The sequence below is a fragment of the Chelonoidis abingdonii genome, chromosome 3 (genome assembly GCF_003597395.2).
Source record: "Chelonoidis abingdonii isolate Lonesome George chromosome 3, CheloAbing_2.0, whole genome shotgun sequence".
Classification (NCBI taxonomy): Eukaryota; Metazoa; Chordata; order Testudines; family Testudinidae; genus Chelonoidis; species Chelonoidis abingdonii.
Window position 1 is genome coordinate 214,620,355 of NC_133771.1, and position 14,389 is coordinate 214,634,743.

A 14,389-nucleotide genomic window follows, 5' to 3' on the forward strand; every position below is an offset into this window, starting at 1 on the left:
AATTGACCGTCAACGCATCAATCACCGCAGCGTGTAAGTGTAGACAAGCCCTTGGTCTAGGCTGAATCATTAATGCTTTAACTCATGTGCAGGGATGTACTCCAGGCCTCACAGAGGCCAGTCTGTTCAGCTTTGTGGGAAGCCGGGTAATGTCTTGACTCGCTGTAGTGACTCCTCCAGCTGTTTAAGGGTGACTGCAGTTCACTGGAGGGGAAGTCATAGCTCACCCAGCTGAAGGGACAGTTGTTTTGACGAGACTCTTGCAGGTGGAGTGTTGAATACAAAAATAGGAGAGTATCCATTGGGATCAGAGTACAATTTGTCTATGTAAAAGTAAAAGAGGGAAGTATTTACAATAAAACTGTATTGTGCTTCTCAACCATATAGAAGCTAAGTATTACTAATTATTAATAATAGTGAAAATAATGGGCCCCAATCCCAGAATCCAGTAGTGAGTCAGGGAGCCAGGCTGAGGGGATAGAAATGGCAGAAATATTCTAAGACCAGTTTTTTCACCACTTTGGTTCAGATGCCGATCCAAATTGCAGTAAAGGTTGTGATAAAAATCTAAATCTCAAATTTGAACTCAAAAGTAACAAAGTCAGGAGACTTGCCTCAGTGAGCACATTTCTGCTGCCTCATAGGTGGAGTTCTTTCATTTTTATCATCTTATGCGGGACCAAGGATTTGACTTTTTTTTTTTAAATGGGGCTAAAATGTTCTTAATTAAGAGTGATTCATAGCTGCTTTTAGTATTTTATGTAACATGTTTTAATGTCTCATCTTTAATAGAAACTGAATTAGTTTCTCACTTGGTTGTATGAAAAGTTCTTAGAATGCTGTGGTATAGATACCAGATTAGCAAGAGTTGCTTTGTATCATATCTTGATAAAAGAAATTATATTTTCTTTTGAGTTGGCATGTCCACTGATCTGAGCTTGTGGTTCAGATCTCCCCCATTTGCTGTGATGGAGACCACTGCAGCTCTAATGTGGAAGAAAGGTTACTCGTTCTCTCTCCTTTGTTCAAACCATCTTCATTAACAATTTGTAAATAGCATATGCAATCTGAAGATGAAGGAGAAGATGCAAACTGTAGCAAGGACAGAGAACAAGTCCAAAAGTCCAATCAAGATTTAGAAACAAAGGCAGAAGAATTAGAACAGGATTCCAGTTGGAAAAATGCAAACCAACACATCTGGAGGAAATAATCTGAAACACATATATTTTATGGAAAGCAAAAATAGTGAAAGACAAAGAGGTGATGGTGGACAGCAACTTAATATTATAAAGCAAACTTATGTTTAATACTTTAATATTACAGCTTCATTTGCCTCTATCACAGCCAACAAGTTGGGTAAGTGGACGTGCCTTTTTAAGAGAAGAGAAATTTCACTGGTAAGAAAATCTTTCTGTAGTTGAAAATACAAAAGTACCTTAAGTCCTTTTGAACTTCAGAATCTCCACATTCAAATGTGATGGTAATTTGTGTTGTATATAAATTAACTGTAATTATTTTTGTTATAGACACTACGCAGGCGAGCGTTGTACATTTAACACAGCTGGAAAGAGATACCATTTTAGTGTGTCTGGATTGTAAGTTTTAGTTATGAACCAAATATACAGATTCAAATTAGGTCACTTGTTTGAGAGCAATGGCTAAGTGACACCTCTTATTTATTCTCTAGGCTGTATAAAAATAGTAAATCTACAAGGCAGATTAAAATCTAGCCGAAAACTCTCATCAGAGCTCACGTTTGATTTCCAGATTGAATCAATAGGTGAGTGTGGGTTTTTGGACTCAACTTGGTGTAGCTTGTTTAATTTGGCACTCAATGCTAAAGATAGGTTTCAGAGTAGCAGCCGTGTTAGTCTGTATCCGCAAAGAGAACAAGAGTACTTGTGGCACCTTAGAGACTAACAAATTTATTTCAGCATAAGCTTTCATGAGCTACAGCTCACTTCTTCAGATGCATAGAATGGAACACACAGACAGGAGATATTTATACATACAGAGAACAAGAAAAGGTGGAAGTATGCATACCAACAGGAAGAGTCTAATCAGTTGAGATGAGGGATCATCAGCAGAAGAAAAAAAACTTTTGAAGTGATAATTAAGGTGACCCACACTTCCACCTTTTCATGTTCTCTGTATGTATAAATATCTCCTGTCTGTGTGTTCCATTCTGTGCATCCGAGGAAGTGAGCTGTAGCTCACGAAAGCTCATAGTGCTAAAGATAGTAATTTTCAAGACTTTTGCTGACATGAAATGTTCCAATTCCTATGTTTTATTGTGTGATGACGAATTGGGCTGAGCATTCAATGGACAGATAGGCTTCCAAAAGAGAGACCAGAATGGAAGAGTAACCTCAGAATGCCCTCTGATTAGTCTAAATGGTCTGGTGATGTTATGACCCTGTCTCTACAGAAAAGTCTGTACTCAGGCCACTCAGAATCATTGTGAATTATTCCTGTTGCTGATTTGTTCTTTTCATTTATGCATGCAGTTCATTTGTTTACTTCAGTCTCAGTGCTGCAAACGCAGGAAGTGTGAACTAAAATTCATTGCTAACTAGCCTCTATTTTCTTACTAAATTTGTAAATCCTTTGTTAAATGTATATGGCACATCACTGTCTCATGAAAATAAATTTAACTCCTTAATTGAAGGCAGTGTGGCCTAGTGGCTACTGTATTGGACCAGGACTCAGGAGATCAGGTTCTTGGTCACCTTGGGCAAGTCGCTTCACCACTGTGTGCCTCAGTTAACCCATCTTTAATGGGGATAATGATACTCTCCTATATAAAGTGCAATGAGATCTATGAATGAAAGCCGCTATATGAGACCTAGATATTATTAGTATAGTTATGGCATAGTGGAGTAGTGCGACTTCCTCACTTCTCTGCATCATCCTCCCCCCTTTCTGTTCCCAAATAGGGTTCATGAAAGCACTGTACCATTTTTTTTTCCATTTCTACAAAAAGCCTACTGTGGTAACACACAGATGAAATGTGTAACCCTTGGAAGATCTCTGGGGATTTTTATTGAGGCCGCATGTTGTGCTGTGACTGGCACAAATCATTTTGGTGACACGTGGATGATATGTTGCCTGGCAATAATGCTACCATCAGTTTCTCTTATACTTAGTTCTATCAGATTCCAGCAGAATTTAATCAAGGAGAGTCACGTAGAATTTGTTCCACAATAGATTGACAATTTTGGAATTCTTCTCTCACAATGGATGCACTTATTTTACACACTTCATTCCCACCTTTGGGAACTGAAAATGCACTTCACATTATTGTGGCATTCTGTTCATGATGCTCAGAACTACAAGCCACCGTGTTACCTGTCTGCTTCACCAAGAGTGAGCTTTGCTAGAGATTAGACTGGATGTCAGCTTCCTGCCACGCCTGTCTTTCTAACTCACAGGCAGACTCCTCAAGGCTCCCTGGGTATGTCTACATTGGAAGAGAAAACTCATGGCACAGAGTCCCAGAGCCTGGGTCCATTGACTCGGGCGCATGGGGTTCAGGCTGCAGAGCTAAAAAGGTACTGGAGATGCTCAGGCTCAGACTGGCGCCCAGCTTGGAGACCCATCCCACCTGTGAAGTTAGCTGAAGACTCTCACTTCAGTTTAATATACAGCACTGAGCTGGTTTTGTGATAAAACAAGAATACATATATTAATAAAGAACAAAGATTTAAGTGATACCAAGCAAGAGAAAAAAAGATAGGTGTGGTTACTAACAAAATAAAACACACTTCCTTGTATCTGAATCTTAACAGATTACAGTCTTGGTCTCAGTCAATTTCTTTTGCTTATAGTCAGTTCCCAGATTCTTCAACCCCCCACTTTGTTCAAGGATCCACCTTTCACAGATTCCAGGAGCTCTGGCCTGTTTTGTCCCTTAAATGATTGATAAATAAGGCCTGTTCTACACTAGAAAATTAGATTGGTTTAAGTACATCGGTCAAGGGTCTCCGGGAGGTGGATTATCTTTGCTGGTGTTGGCATAGGTAGTGTCTACCCTTATAGCATTTTAAGTGTAGATAGGCCCTAAATGCCTTTTTTCTCCCCTTATGTTATGTAGAGTCCATTGTCTTTGCTTCCAGAACCAGGAAGACTTCCTGGATTTGCAGACTGTCTCTGGAGTGCTTTCTAAGCTGTTTTCTCCCTTGCTTGTTAGCTTGATTGCTTTTTTTACCTTATATGTAAATGTACTTTTATTGTCCTATGCCTGAAATCAAGCCAGTCAGACAAGGAAATCCACATTCCTTTGTCTGACAGGTTTGATTTATACACTGCCTCCAAACCCCATTTTAAGAACATATTTCCAGCACACGCTCAATTCTTTACCAGTGCATACTTTGCACAGTGATATTCATGACTGGCGTTTTACCAGTTTACATATGATATCTTACAAAATACCTTTTGGATCCATGTTATTACCACAGCGTGTTGGGATTAGTGAGTGTGTCAGGCCTGATATGAGTTACATGATTGTGGCCCTCTGCCAGTGAGCATTGAGTGACTGTTAGGGTAAAAAAGAAAGTCATTCTGTCTCTTGAAAATGAATTTTAAATCCTTAACATACTATTACCCAATAGATTTATACAACTCTCTTTTAAAAAGCTACTTTGCTGCTTCTGTAATTAGAATTTAATTTAATTTAAAAGACGTTGGTACCTATGATAGAACTGCCTTTTTTTAAGACAATAAAGAAAATGAGGGGAGGGGATGGGAAGAGGAGGGTAAAAATAAAAAGGTTTTAATTGTAGACTCTTTTCAGCTGTTCTCTTGAATCTGGGAGGAAAAGGTAGAATACAAGTTTTTGTAAAGTTCCAATGCTTATGTACCTGGAAATCTTGCACATTTTCTAAAGATTTAAACTCTTTGAGAGAATAAATTAATATTTTACAAATAACACAGGGCTCATATTAACTAACAGTGTTTGTAAAGCTGTTTTTTGACCAGCTTGAAGTGGGTTAAGTCATTCTGGTGAAACATTTTGGGATTTTTTACGAGGGAATTGGTGTAATTATAAAATGTCTAAAGACAGAACGTAAAATTGCCATGATAGGAAGGTAATAAATATTCTTTGCCTTGAAAGAATAAATTGGGGTTGTCACCAAAATTAACTCATGTTCTTTTCCTTCTAGTTTGCCTACAAGACAGTGTTTTAGCTTTCTGGAAGCATGGAATGCAAGGAAGGAGTTTTAGGTCAAATGAGGTGAGTACAATATCTTCCCCACAATTTTTTTGCTCCTAATTCAGTTAGAATGTAACAAGAATAAGAGGAAATGAATATTGTTTTATTGAGTTGAACAAGTTTAAAGAGGATTCTTTGTTGGACATGACATAGCTAAATATTTTAAGCATTGTTTCAACAATATCTAAATTTCAGGATAAACCAGGAGAATTCAGCAAAGAATCCTGTGGCACCTTATAGACTAACAGACGTTTTGGAGCATGAGCTTTCGTGGGTGAATACGTCTGCACCTGATGAAGTGGGTATTCACCCACGAAAGCTTATGCTTCAAAACGTCTGTTAGTCTATAAGGTGCCACAGGATTCTTTGCTGCTTTTACAGATCCAGACTAACACGGCTACCCCTCTGATACAGGAGAATTCAGCTTGTCATGCCAAGACTAAACTTTTAAATGTTGAAAACCCTCACAGAAAACAAATGGACCTTAGTTTACTGTTCCAAGGAACAGAATGCCAAGGCACAGATTCATTCCTAGTGGAATATTGTGGAATTTACATTAGGTACAGGTCTGTTGCATCTTAAGCACATTTAACATGCACTAATTCAGCTTTACGCGGTTGGCAAAAATAACAATTTAAATTCTGTTTCTATAGTGCGGGCTATTCCGCACACCATTCAACTCAATGTAATTTTGACAATACACACTTTTTGCTTCATGTGCTGACCGCGGAACGTAACCCCAGCATAAGATGAGACAGACCTGTATATTGGAGGCATTACATTCTGGTGTGGTAGTGTTTTACACTTACTTTGCACAAGTGTAAATGTCCATGTGGGGAGAAAAGCAGTGGAGAATCAGGTCCAAAAAGATGAATTAGCACAGACTAGGAATTCACCTCTGTCATTAAATGAGCTGTGTATGCTTTGAAAAGGCAGTGAAACCTCTGTCCCTCCAGCCTTGAAAAGAAAAGCTGCATGGCCTGGGGAGAATAGTGCCTTCTCAGCTCTCTCAATCATGAAGAGAGATAGCTGAGTTCACATGCTGCAGGGCCCAGGATCTGACACCACCCGTGTTGTTCCTAACATAAGAAAAGGCAGAAAAAAATAACAAAGTTAACCATGCTGCTGCAGCAAAATATTAGGAGTACACAATGCTACTGACTTGAGTATTCAGTTTGGAATGGATACTGGGGAAACATTTAGCCAAAAATCATCTGAATATCTACTCAAAGAATCACTTCAATACCCCTAATTATTAACTTCTTGACACCAGCAGCTGGGATTTCCCAACAACTGGGTGCTCATGCATTCAACTTCAGCATTAAGTGTTAGGAAATTCAAGTTCCTTTTGCCAAATAATAAACACCAGTGGAGAGAGTGAGCAAGTCACCTTTAAATACAGTTGGTCATCTATATACTTAAATCATATCAAACTTAGATCTTCCATTTCATTAGTCATATTATTTATGTAGAATATCCAATGAGTGACCATGCTGAAAAAATGCTGTTACTTTTTTGAATGATGTTTGGTTTGTCTTCGTGAGCTGCCAAAAATGTATTCTGTACAATTCATCAGACTATTTTTAATTCTTTGAGCGCCTTCTGCATATTTTTACTCCTGGATTGTGCTGGCCTCTGCAGCCTATATGCTGGAACTGTTTCCAAACAGTGTCCATAGGTGCGTTCACACACCCCTTCCTATATCTCTCCTCAGGGTTCCCTAACTTCTGAGGGCAAGGCTATAAAAGGGAGAATAGTACTATCTCCCTACCTCAGTTCCTTCCAACCACAGCATCAGATGGAAGCAAACCTTTTCGGATCTCTTTGATCTGGAGCTTTTCTCCTAAAAATGCGATTGATAATGATTAGTGTGGTTTATTATATTGGATTATTATAATTATGTATGAATGATAGTTAATTGTTTAGCTGAGTTAGTGTTAGTTATGGATCTGATGAACAGAAGATTCGGCTTTAAAAGAGGTGCTTATTTTCTGGCAGTGTTTCTTGCATTGTACTTCATGTAAGATATCAGGCATGTCTTGATAGAGAATGTCCCTCACCCAGATGCTCTGTTTGCAGTATGTTAATTCCTGCAGCATGTAAGGACAGACAAAAGACTACAGGCACTCATTCTATAGGAAACATTGGCAGCAAACCTGTTGGATATGAGGTGTCCCAGAGCTCAGAACATAAGGCAAAAAACATGTCCGCTCCAAGTTCAACGGCTGCTAAATCTAAGGTGCTTATGAAGACTCATACCTGAATTCTCTCATGTGCCTACAGCACATCTGGTACTCGGGACATAGAATTCATTGCCAAAAACCTGCAAGGTGCCATCGGCACTGGCCTCTGAGACAAAGGGTGTGCCATGAGAAAAAGCCATCTGATCCATCTGTAGTGGTTTTGAAGACTATGACTAGAGAGAAGATGACCACTGTTAGCAGGCCAGATGCCATATGGGTTATTCGACATTGGGATTTGTCTAGTTTGGTTCTCAGACTAAAAATGAAAGCAGTCCAAAGAGAGATCTAAACAGAGACCTCAATTTGTGGATCCATTACTTCTGCTGGATTCAAAGATAGTGTTGAAGACGCAGCCATTATCGGAACTGCAAAATATGGATACAGTAGTAGCAGAAATTCATCCCATTGGAATGGACAATGGTCTGGATCCCTGGGAAAGACCTTCTATGGAAAGGAAAAAAGAGATTCTGTCAAATGTCTTCACTAAGGTTCCTACATCTGAAGAGATACAGTATGGAAGTAATACCTCTTTTAGCTCAGGAAACTTCACTTCCTTTTGGACTCTGAGTAAAACTACCTCTGTTTTTGATGCTTCACTTGCTGGATCCAGTGATATTGCTGATCATATCAGTAATATATTTGAGGTCATATCAACAACCAGAGGGCCAGGATACAGCTAGACAACCAGAGGCCTCGTCTAGCTTTCAGCCTTCTACAGCAGGATTCACTCCTGAATATGGAATCGTTAGACCAATGGTGGGCAACCTGCAGACCATGGGCTGCATGCAGCCCATCAGGGTAAACTGATTGTGGGCTGCGAGACATTTTGCTGACGTTGAACATCCACATTCACATCCCCTCACAGCTCCCAGTGGCCACGGTTCACCATTCCTGGCCAATGGGAGCTGCGGGAAATGGTGACCAGCACATCGCTGTGGCCCACCGCTTCCCTCAGGTCCCATTGTCTGGGAACAGCAAACCGCTGGGAGCTGCGGGGAGCTGTCTCTGCAGACAGTCAACGTCAGCAAAATATTGTATTGTGCTCTCCATTATCCAAGTCATTAATGAAAATATTGAAAAGTATTGGACTCAGGACAAGACCCCTACAGGACCCCACAAGTTATGCCCTACCAGTTTAACAGCCAACTATTGATAGCTACTCTGAGTGTGTTTTTTCAACCAGTTGTGCACCCACCTTATATTAATTTCATCTAGACCATGTTTCCTTACTTTGCTTATGAGAACATCATGTAGGACTGTCAGAAGCCTTACTAAAGTCCAGATATGTTGCATCTAATGCTTCCCCCACATCTGCTTGGCCAGTAACCCTTGTCAAAGAAGGAAATTAGGTTGGATTGGCATGATTTGTTCTTGACAAATCCATGTTAGCTGTTACTTATCACTCTGTTATCTTCTATGTGCTTACAAATTGATTGTTTAATAATTTGTTCCAGTATCTTTCTGGGTAATGAAGTTAGGCTCGCTGGTCTGTAATTCCCCGGTCCTCTTTGTTCCCTTTTTTAAAGCTAGGTACTATCTTTTCCCTTCTTCAGTGGCTGGGGCCTTCACCTGTCCTCCATGAGTTCTCATTACAGCCTCCCGATCTACTCTGCACTGGTTTGAAACTCTCAACTATGCTTATTTTCATAGTTCTGTAAAACCAAGCCATAGCAAATACTTCTGCTTCATGGAAAGACAAAGATCTTTTCAATAGAATGTCTCCCTTTTGGCCTTACCCTGGCTCTCAGGGAGTTTATAAAGTTCTTTTCAGCTGTAGCAGCTCATTTGAAAGATGAGGCATATTTGTTTACCCATATCTAAAGGATTGGCTACTCGAATCAACATCACATAAGGAACTTCTCAGAGACATTCAATGTACAGCATCCCTCTTCAGAGAGTTGGGTCTATTAATAAATGTGACAAAATCATGGTTATGCCCCACTCAGGAGATTTCTTTCATAGGAACAATCTTTGATTCTCTGGAAGGCAGGACCTTTCTGCCAGACAGATTTCTAAGGCTTCAGACAGTTATAGGCATATTTCATTGACAGTGTACCCAGAAATCAGTCTTTTTTTCTTCTGGGGTTTATGGCTCTAATGGCAGCAATAACATATGACGTGTTGTACTCTCGTCTCAGGAAGAGGTCTCTACAGTACTGCTTGTCAGTAAATTACACCCCTGGTATGGACGGTGTGCACAAAACTCATTGTGTTCTTTGACTTTGTGGTCTCAGGACAAATGTTTTAAGAGGAATGTTATTCAGTCGTCCAGCCCTATCATTGACAGTCGCTTTGGATACATCCCATCTAAACTACATTGTGCTTCAGGGGTCATTGGAACTCCCAGGAAAGGAGACTACAGCTGTACATATTGGAGCTGAGGTTCATTCGTCTGGCTCTCAGATCTTTTCTTCCTCATATCGAAGGGAAGGTAGTTCAGGTGGTAATGGAAAATACAACTGTCATGTGTTATATCAACAAGCAGGGAGGGGCTTATTCATCACAATTATGCAATGAAGCAATCAGGCTATGGGATTGGTGCATACAGCACAATGTTTATCCAGTAGCCCTGCAATTATCAACAAAGGACAAGTGGACAGAGAGACACAATACAGTTAAATGAGTGGTCTGTAAAAGAGGAATTGATACACAAGGTCTTCAGCAATTGAGAATATCCTGTCACAACACAGTGTCGTCAGTTCTGGAGAAGGGCAGAAAAGGATGTGCAGTCCATATTGGACTCATTTATACTGAATTAGGGAAAAGTTCCCCCCTTTCCATTGATACAGAAAATAGTGAAAAAAAAAATACAGGTTAGGGCAAAAAATGGCTTTAGTTGCTCTGACGTGGCTCAGACAGGAGTGGTACATGAATCTATTTGAGATTTTACAAGATGTTCCCAGTATTACTGGATCTAGTGTTGCAGTAGCAGAGCAAGATCATTCTTCCAGATCTATCTCTGCCCCTGACAGCATGGGCTGTTCGACTTAATGGACCTTGAAAGATCTTATCCTTTAGATGTGCATCAAGTGCTCATTAACTCTATAAAACAATTGACCAGAAGATGATACCAATTTAAATTACCGTGGTTTGTGAGTTGGATATAGAACAAACCTGAATGTTTGGAACTGGCTTTGGTGTATTTTGGAATACTTACTGCATTTAAAGACTGAAGGTATTTCAGATTCTTTGCTGAAGGTTGATTTAGCACCTATATCAGCAGAATATCATGTGTTGAGAGATAATAAATCACTATTTGCACATAGTATGGTCAAAAAATTACAAAAGGATTTTCAAATCTTTATCCATCTGTAAAGGACCGACTTCTGGGATGGGACCTCAGTTTAGTTTTAGCACAACTCCTAAAGCCACCCTTTGAGCTCTTGGCAGTGTGTTCTTTATTTCATGACTGTAAATATCCCTTTATAATATGTAATAACTTCAGTCAGGCGGTTAATGAATTATGCACTCTGATGAAAACTTGCTGCCTTTACTTCTTTCTTTCTACCCTCAGGGTAAGTTGGTCTGCAAATTTGGGGTCTGTTTGACTTCTCACTGCTGTTAGATACCCAAATAGCCACAGTCATTAAAAATATTAATTTGCAGCTGCCCAGAACACTACTTTTGATCCTATCAGACACCAGCCTTGGCCATGTTGATCCATACATTCATTACCGTCTAGTGATACTTACAGATCGTATCTAGGATTGAACCCTCATACCATGACAAAGCTCTAACTGGTGCAAAATGTAGCAAGCCCATCTGCTTAGCAACACAGGTCACTCTGAACACACCATCAGCTTAAGTTCTCTGTTCTGACATTTGAATCTCAGAATGGGATTGTTTTTAGCTACTTAAAAAGTCACCACAACCATGACCTCTCATCGTTGCTGCCTTGTAGTGGAGCAGTAAAACTGTTGACTAATACGCAGAGATGTGTGAGTTGAGGAGACAGAACTTTCAGAGGAACTTGACCTACATTTTGGGTTTACGGCTACAATGGGCAAGAGTGACTTTTAGAACTAAATGCAGAGTTTACTACTTTGAATTAACTTTCTCCCAATAAGATCTAAATGCAAATAAACAAATTAACCTTCAAAAACTATTCAAGCTGCTACTCCTTGAGTCTGAGAAAGAAGCTAGGAAAGAATTGTTTCTATTCCCAGAAGTAGGTAGAAATTTGTAAATGACACACACAGGCTGAACTAGAATCAGCTGGTGAATTTGGGAGTATATTTTGACTTTTTTTTTTTCCAGTTGACCTCATAGACTGATGCACCAGCAGTTTTATGCAGTGCCCTGGTGCTCACCTAAATGGAAACTTATTACAATAGTACAATTTCTCTGCAACACAAAAAAATCTATTTGTAAGTGTTGGCACCCTGTAAAGCAAATACACGTTGGACTATTACATTTTCTATTTACCGTGGTTATATATTTAACAGATTTTATTGTACTCCCATAATTTGTTTTTGAAATAGCAGTATGCTTTTGTTTAATAGTGCTTTTGTCCAGTACAGGTTTTCCATGCTTTCTGTTGTTGTCTCTCTGCACTATTTGGGGTAGCGATATTGGTCTTGATCTCCACAGCATAATGAGCCTTATCGAAAGCTGCCTGAAATCATTGGAATGACCTACACTGACTTCAGTGGGCTTTGGATCGGGCTGTGTAGGCATAGCTCTGTTCCCTACAATCCATCTGAATACCTGTGGCAAACCTAAGACTTCAAAATGACATCCTTGCCACAACGTAGTGTCGTACTACTAGCTAGAAAGGCAGGCTTACAGTTCCCTCTGTGAACACGCGTTGTGACGGGCTGGATCACAGAAACTCCCTGGGAGCTGCCACCAAGACTGCTTCTATCCCTGCCTTCCCTGCCAGCTTGGGGCCCCAGCACCCTGTCCTGCTGAGCCAGACACTCCCATCTGCCCCAACACAGACCCAGGGTCAGAATTACTTGCCCCAAAGCTGCAGGTTTACCTGAAAGCAGCTAACAGAAGTGTTCCTGCCTTTAGCACCCAAGTGCCCAACTCCCAATGGGGTCTAAACCCAAATTTATGAATTTATCCCCCCAGTTGGGAGGCAAGGCAGGGGTAGAAGTAGTCTTGGCACATGAGGTGGCAGCTCCCAGGGGGTTTCTATGATCCAGCCTGTCACACGCGTGTGCTCCAACTGGGAGTGTAATTTCCATGTTGGATAGACATACCCATGCTAGCTTTGACTGAGTTTGTGTGCTGAAAATAGCAATGTAGACGCAGCTACATGAGCGGTGTTTTGGGCTAGCTGCCCAAATACATACACTCTCACCGACACCTGGGTATTTGGGTCACTAGCCACTGCAGCTACATTGCTATTTGTGGCATGCTAGCTTGGTCAGAGCTAGCACGAGTCCATCTACCTGAGGAAAAAGTTACTGGGATCTGCAGTCCTCACATGCCCTTCCAGTCTGAGCACTGTCTGCCGATCACCCGTGTGTGGAATAAATACAGGGACCATCACTCATAGAAGAAATGGAGGTTCCTTACTGTAACTGGACATTCTTCCAGATGTATGGTCCCTGTCTGTATTTCACTACCCACCCTCTATCCCCTCTGCTTTGGATCTGGTTGAATTTGTGGTAAGAAAAGGAACTGAGGGGGTGTTGACCCACGAGGGCCTCTTATACCCTCGCTCAGGAGCATGAGGAGATCTACTATTTGTGTGTGGGCCCATAGATACTGCTTGTTAGAATCTCTGCTCTTGGGCACATGGTTCACATGTGTGGTCCCTGTCTCTATTCCACAGGAGGGTACACATCTCAAAGAACCTCCGGTTAAAGTAACTAAGCTTTCTATTTTGCATAATCTGGCAGAAAGTTCTGGAAAATGGTCCTTTCTTTTGGCCCTTGTTTAAAGGGACAGATTTAAAGGATTCTCAGACTCTGACTGACTTAGACTGGCAATTACCCTAAATTGGTTCATTCAGTGAGCATTAATTCCTTTCTCTAGCTACAATAAATGTATGATACATTGGTCAAAAATAACTGCACTTGCTACATGAATAATTATTGTATGTTTTCATTAAATAGATCACACAGGAAATTTCTGACAGTACGAGAATATTCAGGCTTCTTGGATCTGACAGGTATGAACAGTGCCAGACATGGTCTATTAAAATAACAGTAATATATATATTCTCTTCCTCCTATTTCTTAAGGGTATTTTCTCTCTAGTACTCCATCCTTCCGTGATCCCTTTGTGGGCTTCTCTTAGTCTCCTTATTTTTCCCCCTTAGCCCTTTCCTTGCATATGTTTCTTGTTTCTCTTTCCTGAGGAGCAATAAAACTTTGTTTCTGAGTTTAGCAGTATTTTCTCTCAGGATAAGCTTATATTTCACAGGTGCTCATATAGCTCCAAAACTTCTCTTTTTGGGGTTCTAACTTATAAGAACATAAGAATTGCCATACTGGGTCAGACCAAAGATCCATCTAGCCCAGCGTCCTGTCTTCTGACAGTGGTCAATGCCAGGTGCTTCAGAGGGAATGAACAGAACAGGCAGTCACCAGGTGATCCATCCCCTGTCGTCCACTTCCAGCTTCAGGCAGTCAGAGGCTTAGGGACACTCAATCGTGGGATTGCATCCCTGGTCATCTTGGCTAATAGCCATCAATGGACATATCCTCCATGAACTTACTTTAATAGATTTCAGGTTTTGCATTCAGTTGTGTTATGCTGTATTAGATCATGGGATCTGCACCTCAAAACAAATTCAAAATATTAAAAACATACAAACTTCAATACATTACAAAAGTGAGGAGATCTGCCTGTTGTTCTGCCAACATCCACAGCCCAGGAGGTGTTTTCTGAGTCCCACAAGGTCCTCCGCTTCTGTTGCTTTTTGGAGCCTGCTTTGCATGGCCCCAAATCTCTCTGCTTCTCCCTGTCCTGCAGGACT

General features: G+C 40.6%; 1 protein-coding gene across 3 annotated transcripts in view; it reads left to right on the plus strand.

Moving 5' to 3' along the window:
• Window positions 1-14,389, plus strand: part of MAP4K3 (mitogen-activated protein kinase kinase kinase kinase 3) — a 158,890-nt gene that overhangs the window by 139,505 nt on the left and 4,996 nt on the right. For 2 of the 3 annotated variants that reach the window (XM_032790833.2, XM_032790832.2), the window contains 4 exons: window positions 1,527-1,595; window positions 1,688-1,780; window positions 5,163-5,233; window positions 13,524-13,579. In XM_032790833.2, coding sequence (XP_032646724.1) covers window positions 1,527-1,595; window positions 1,688-1,780; window positions 5,163-5,233; window positions 13,524-13,579 — 289 coding nt within the window. Of the gene's footprint in view, window positions 1-1,526; window positions 1,596-1,687; window positions 1,781-5,162; window positions 5,234-13,523; window positions 13,580-14,389 lie in introns of those variants that run through there. The other variant, XR_004375124.2, reaches the window with a different exon arrangement.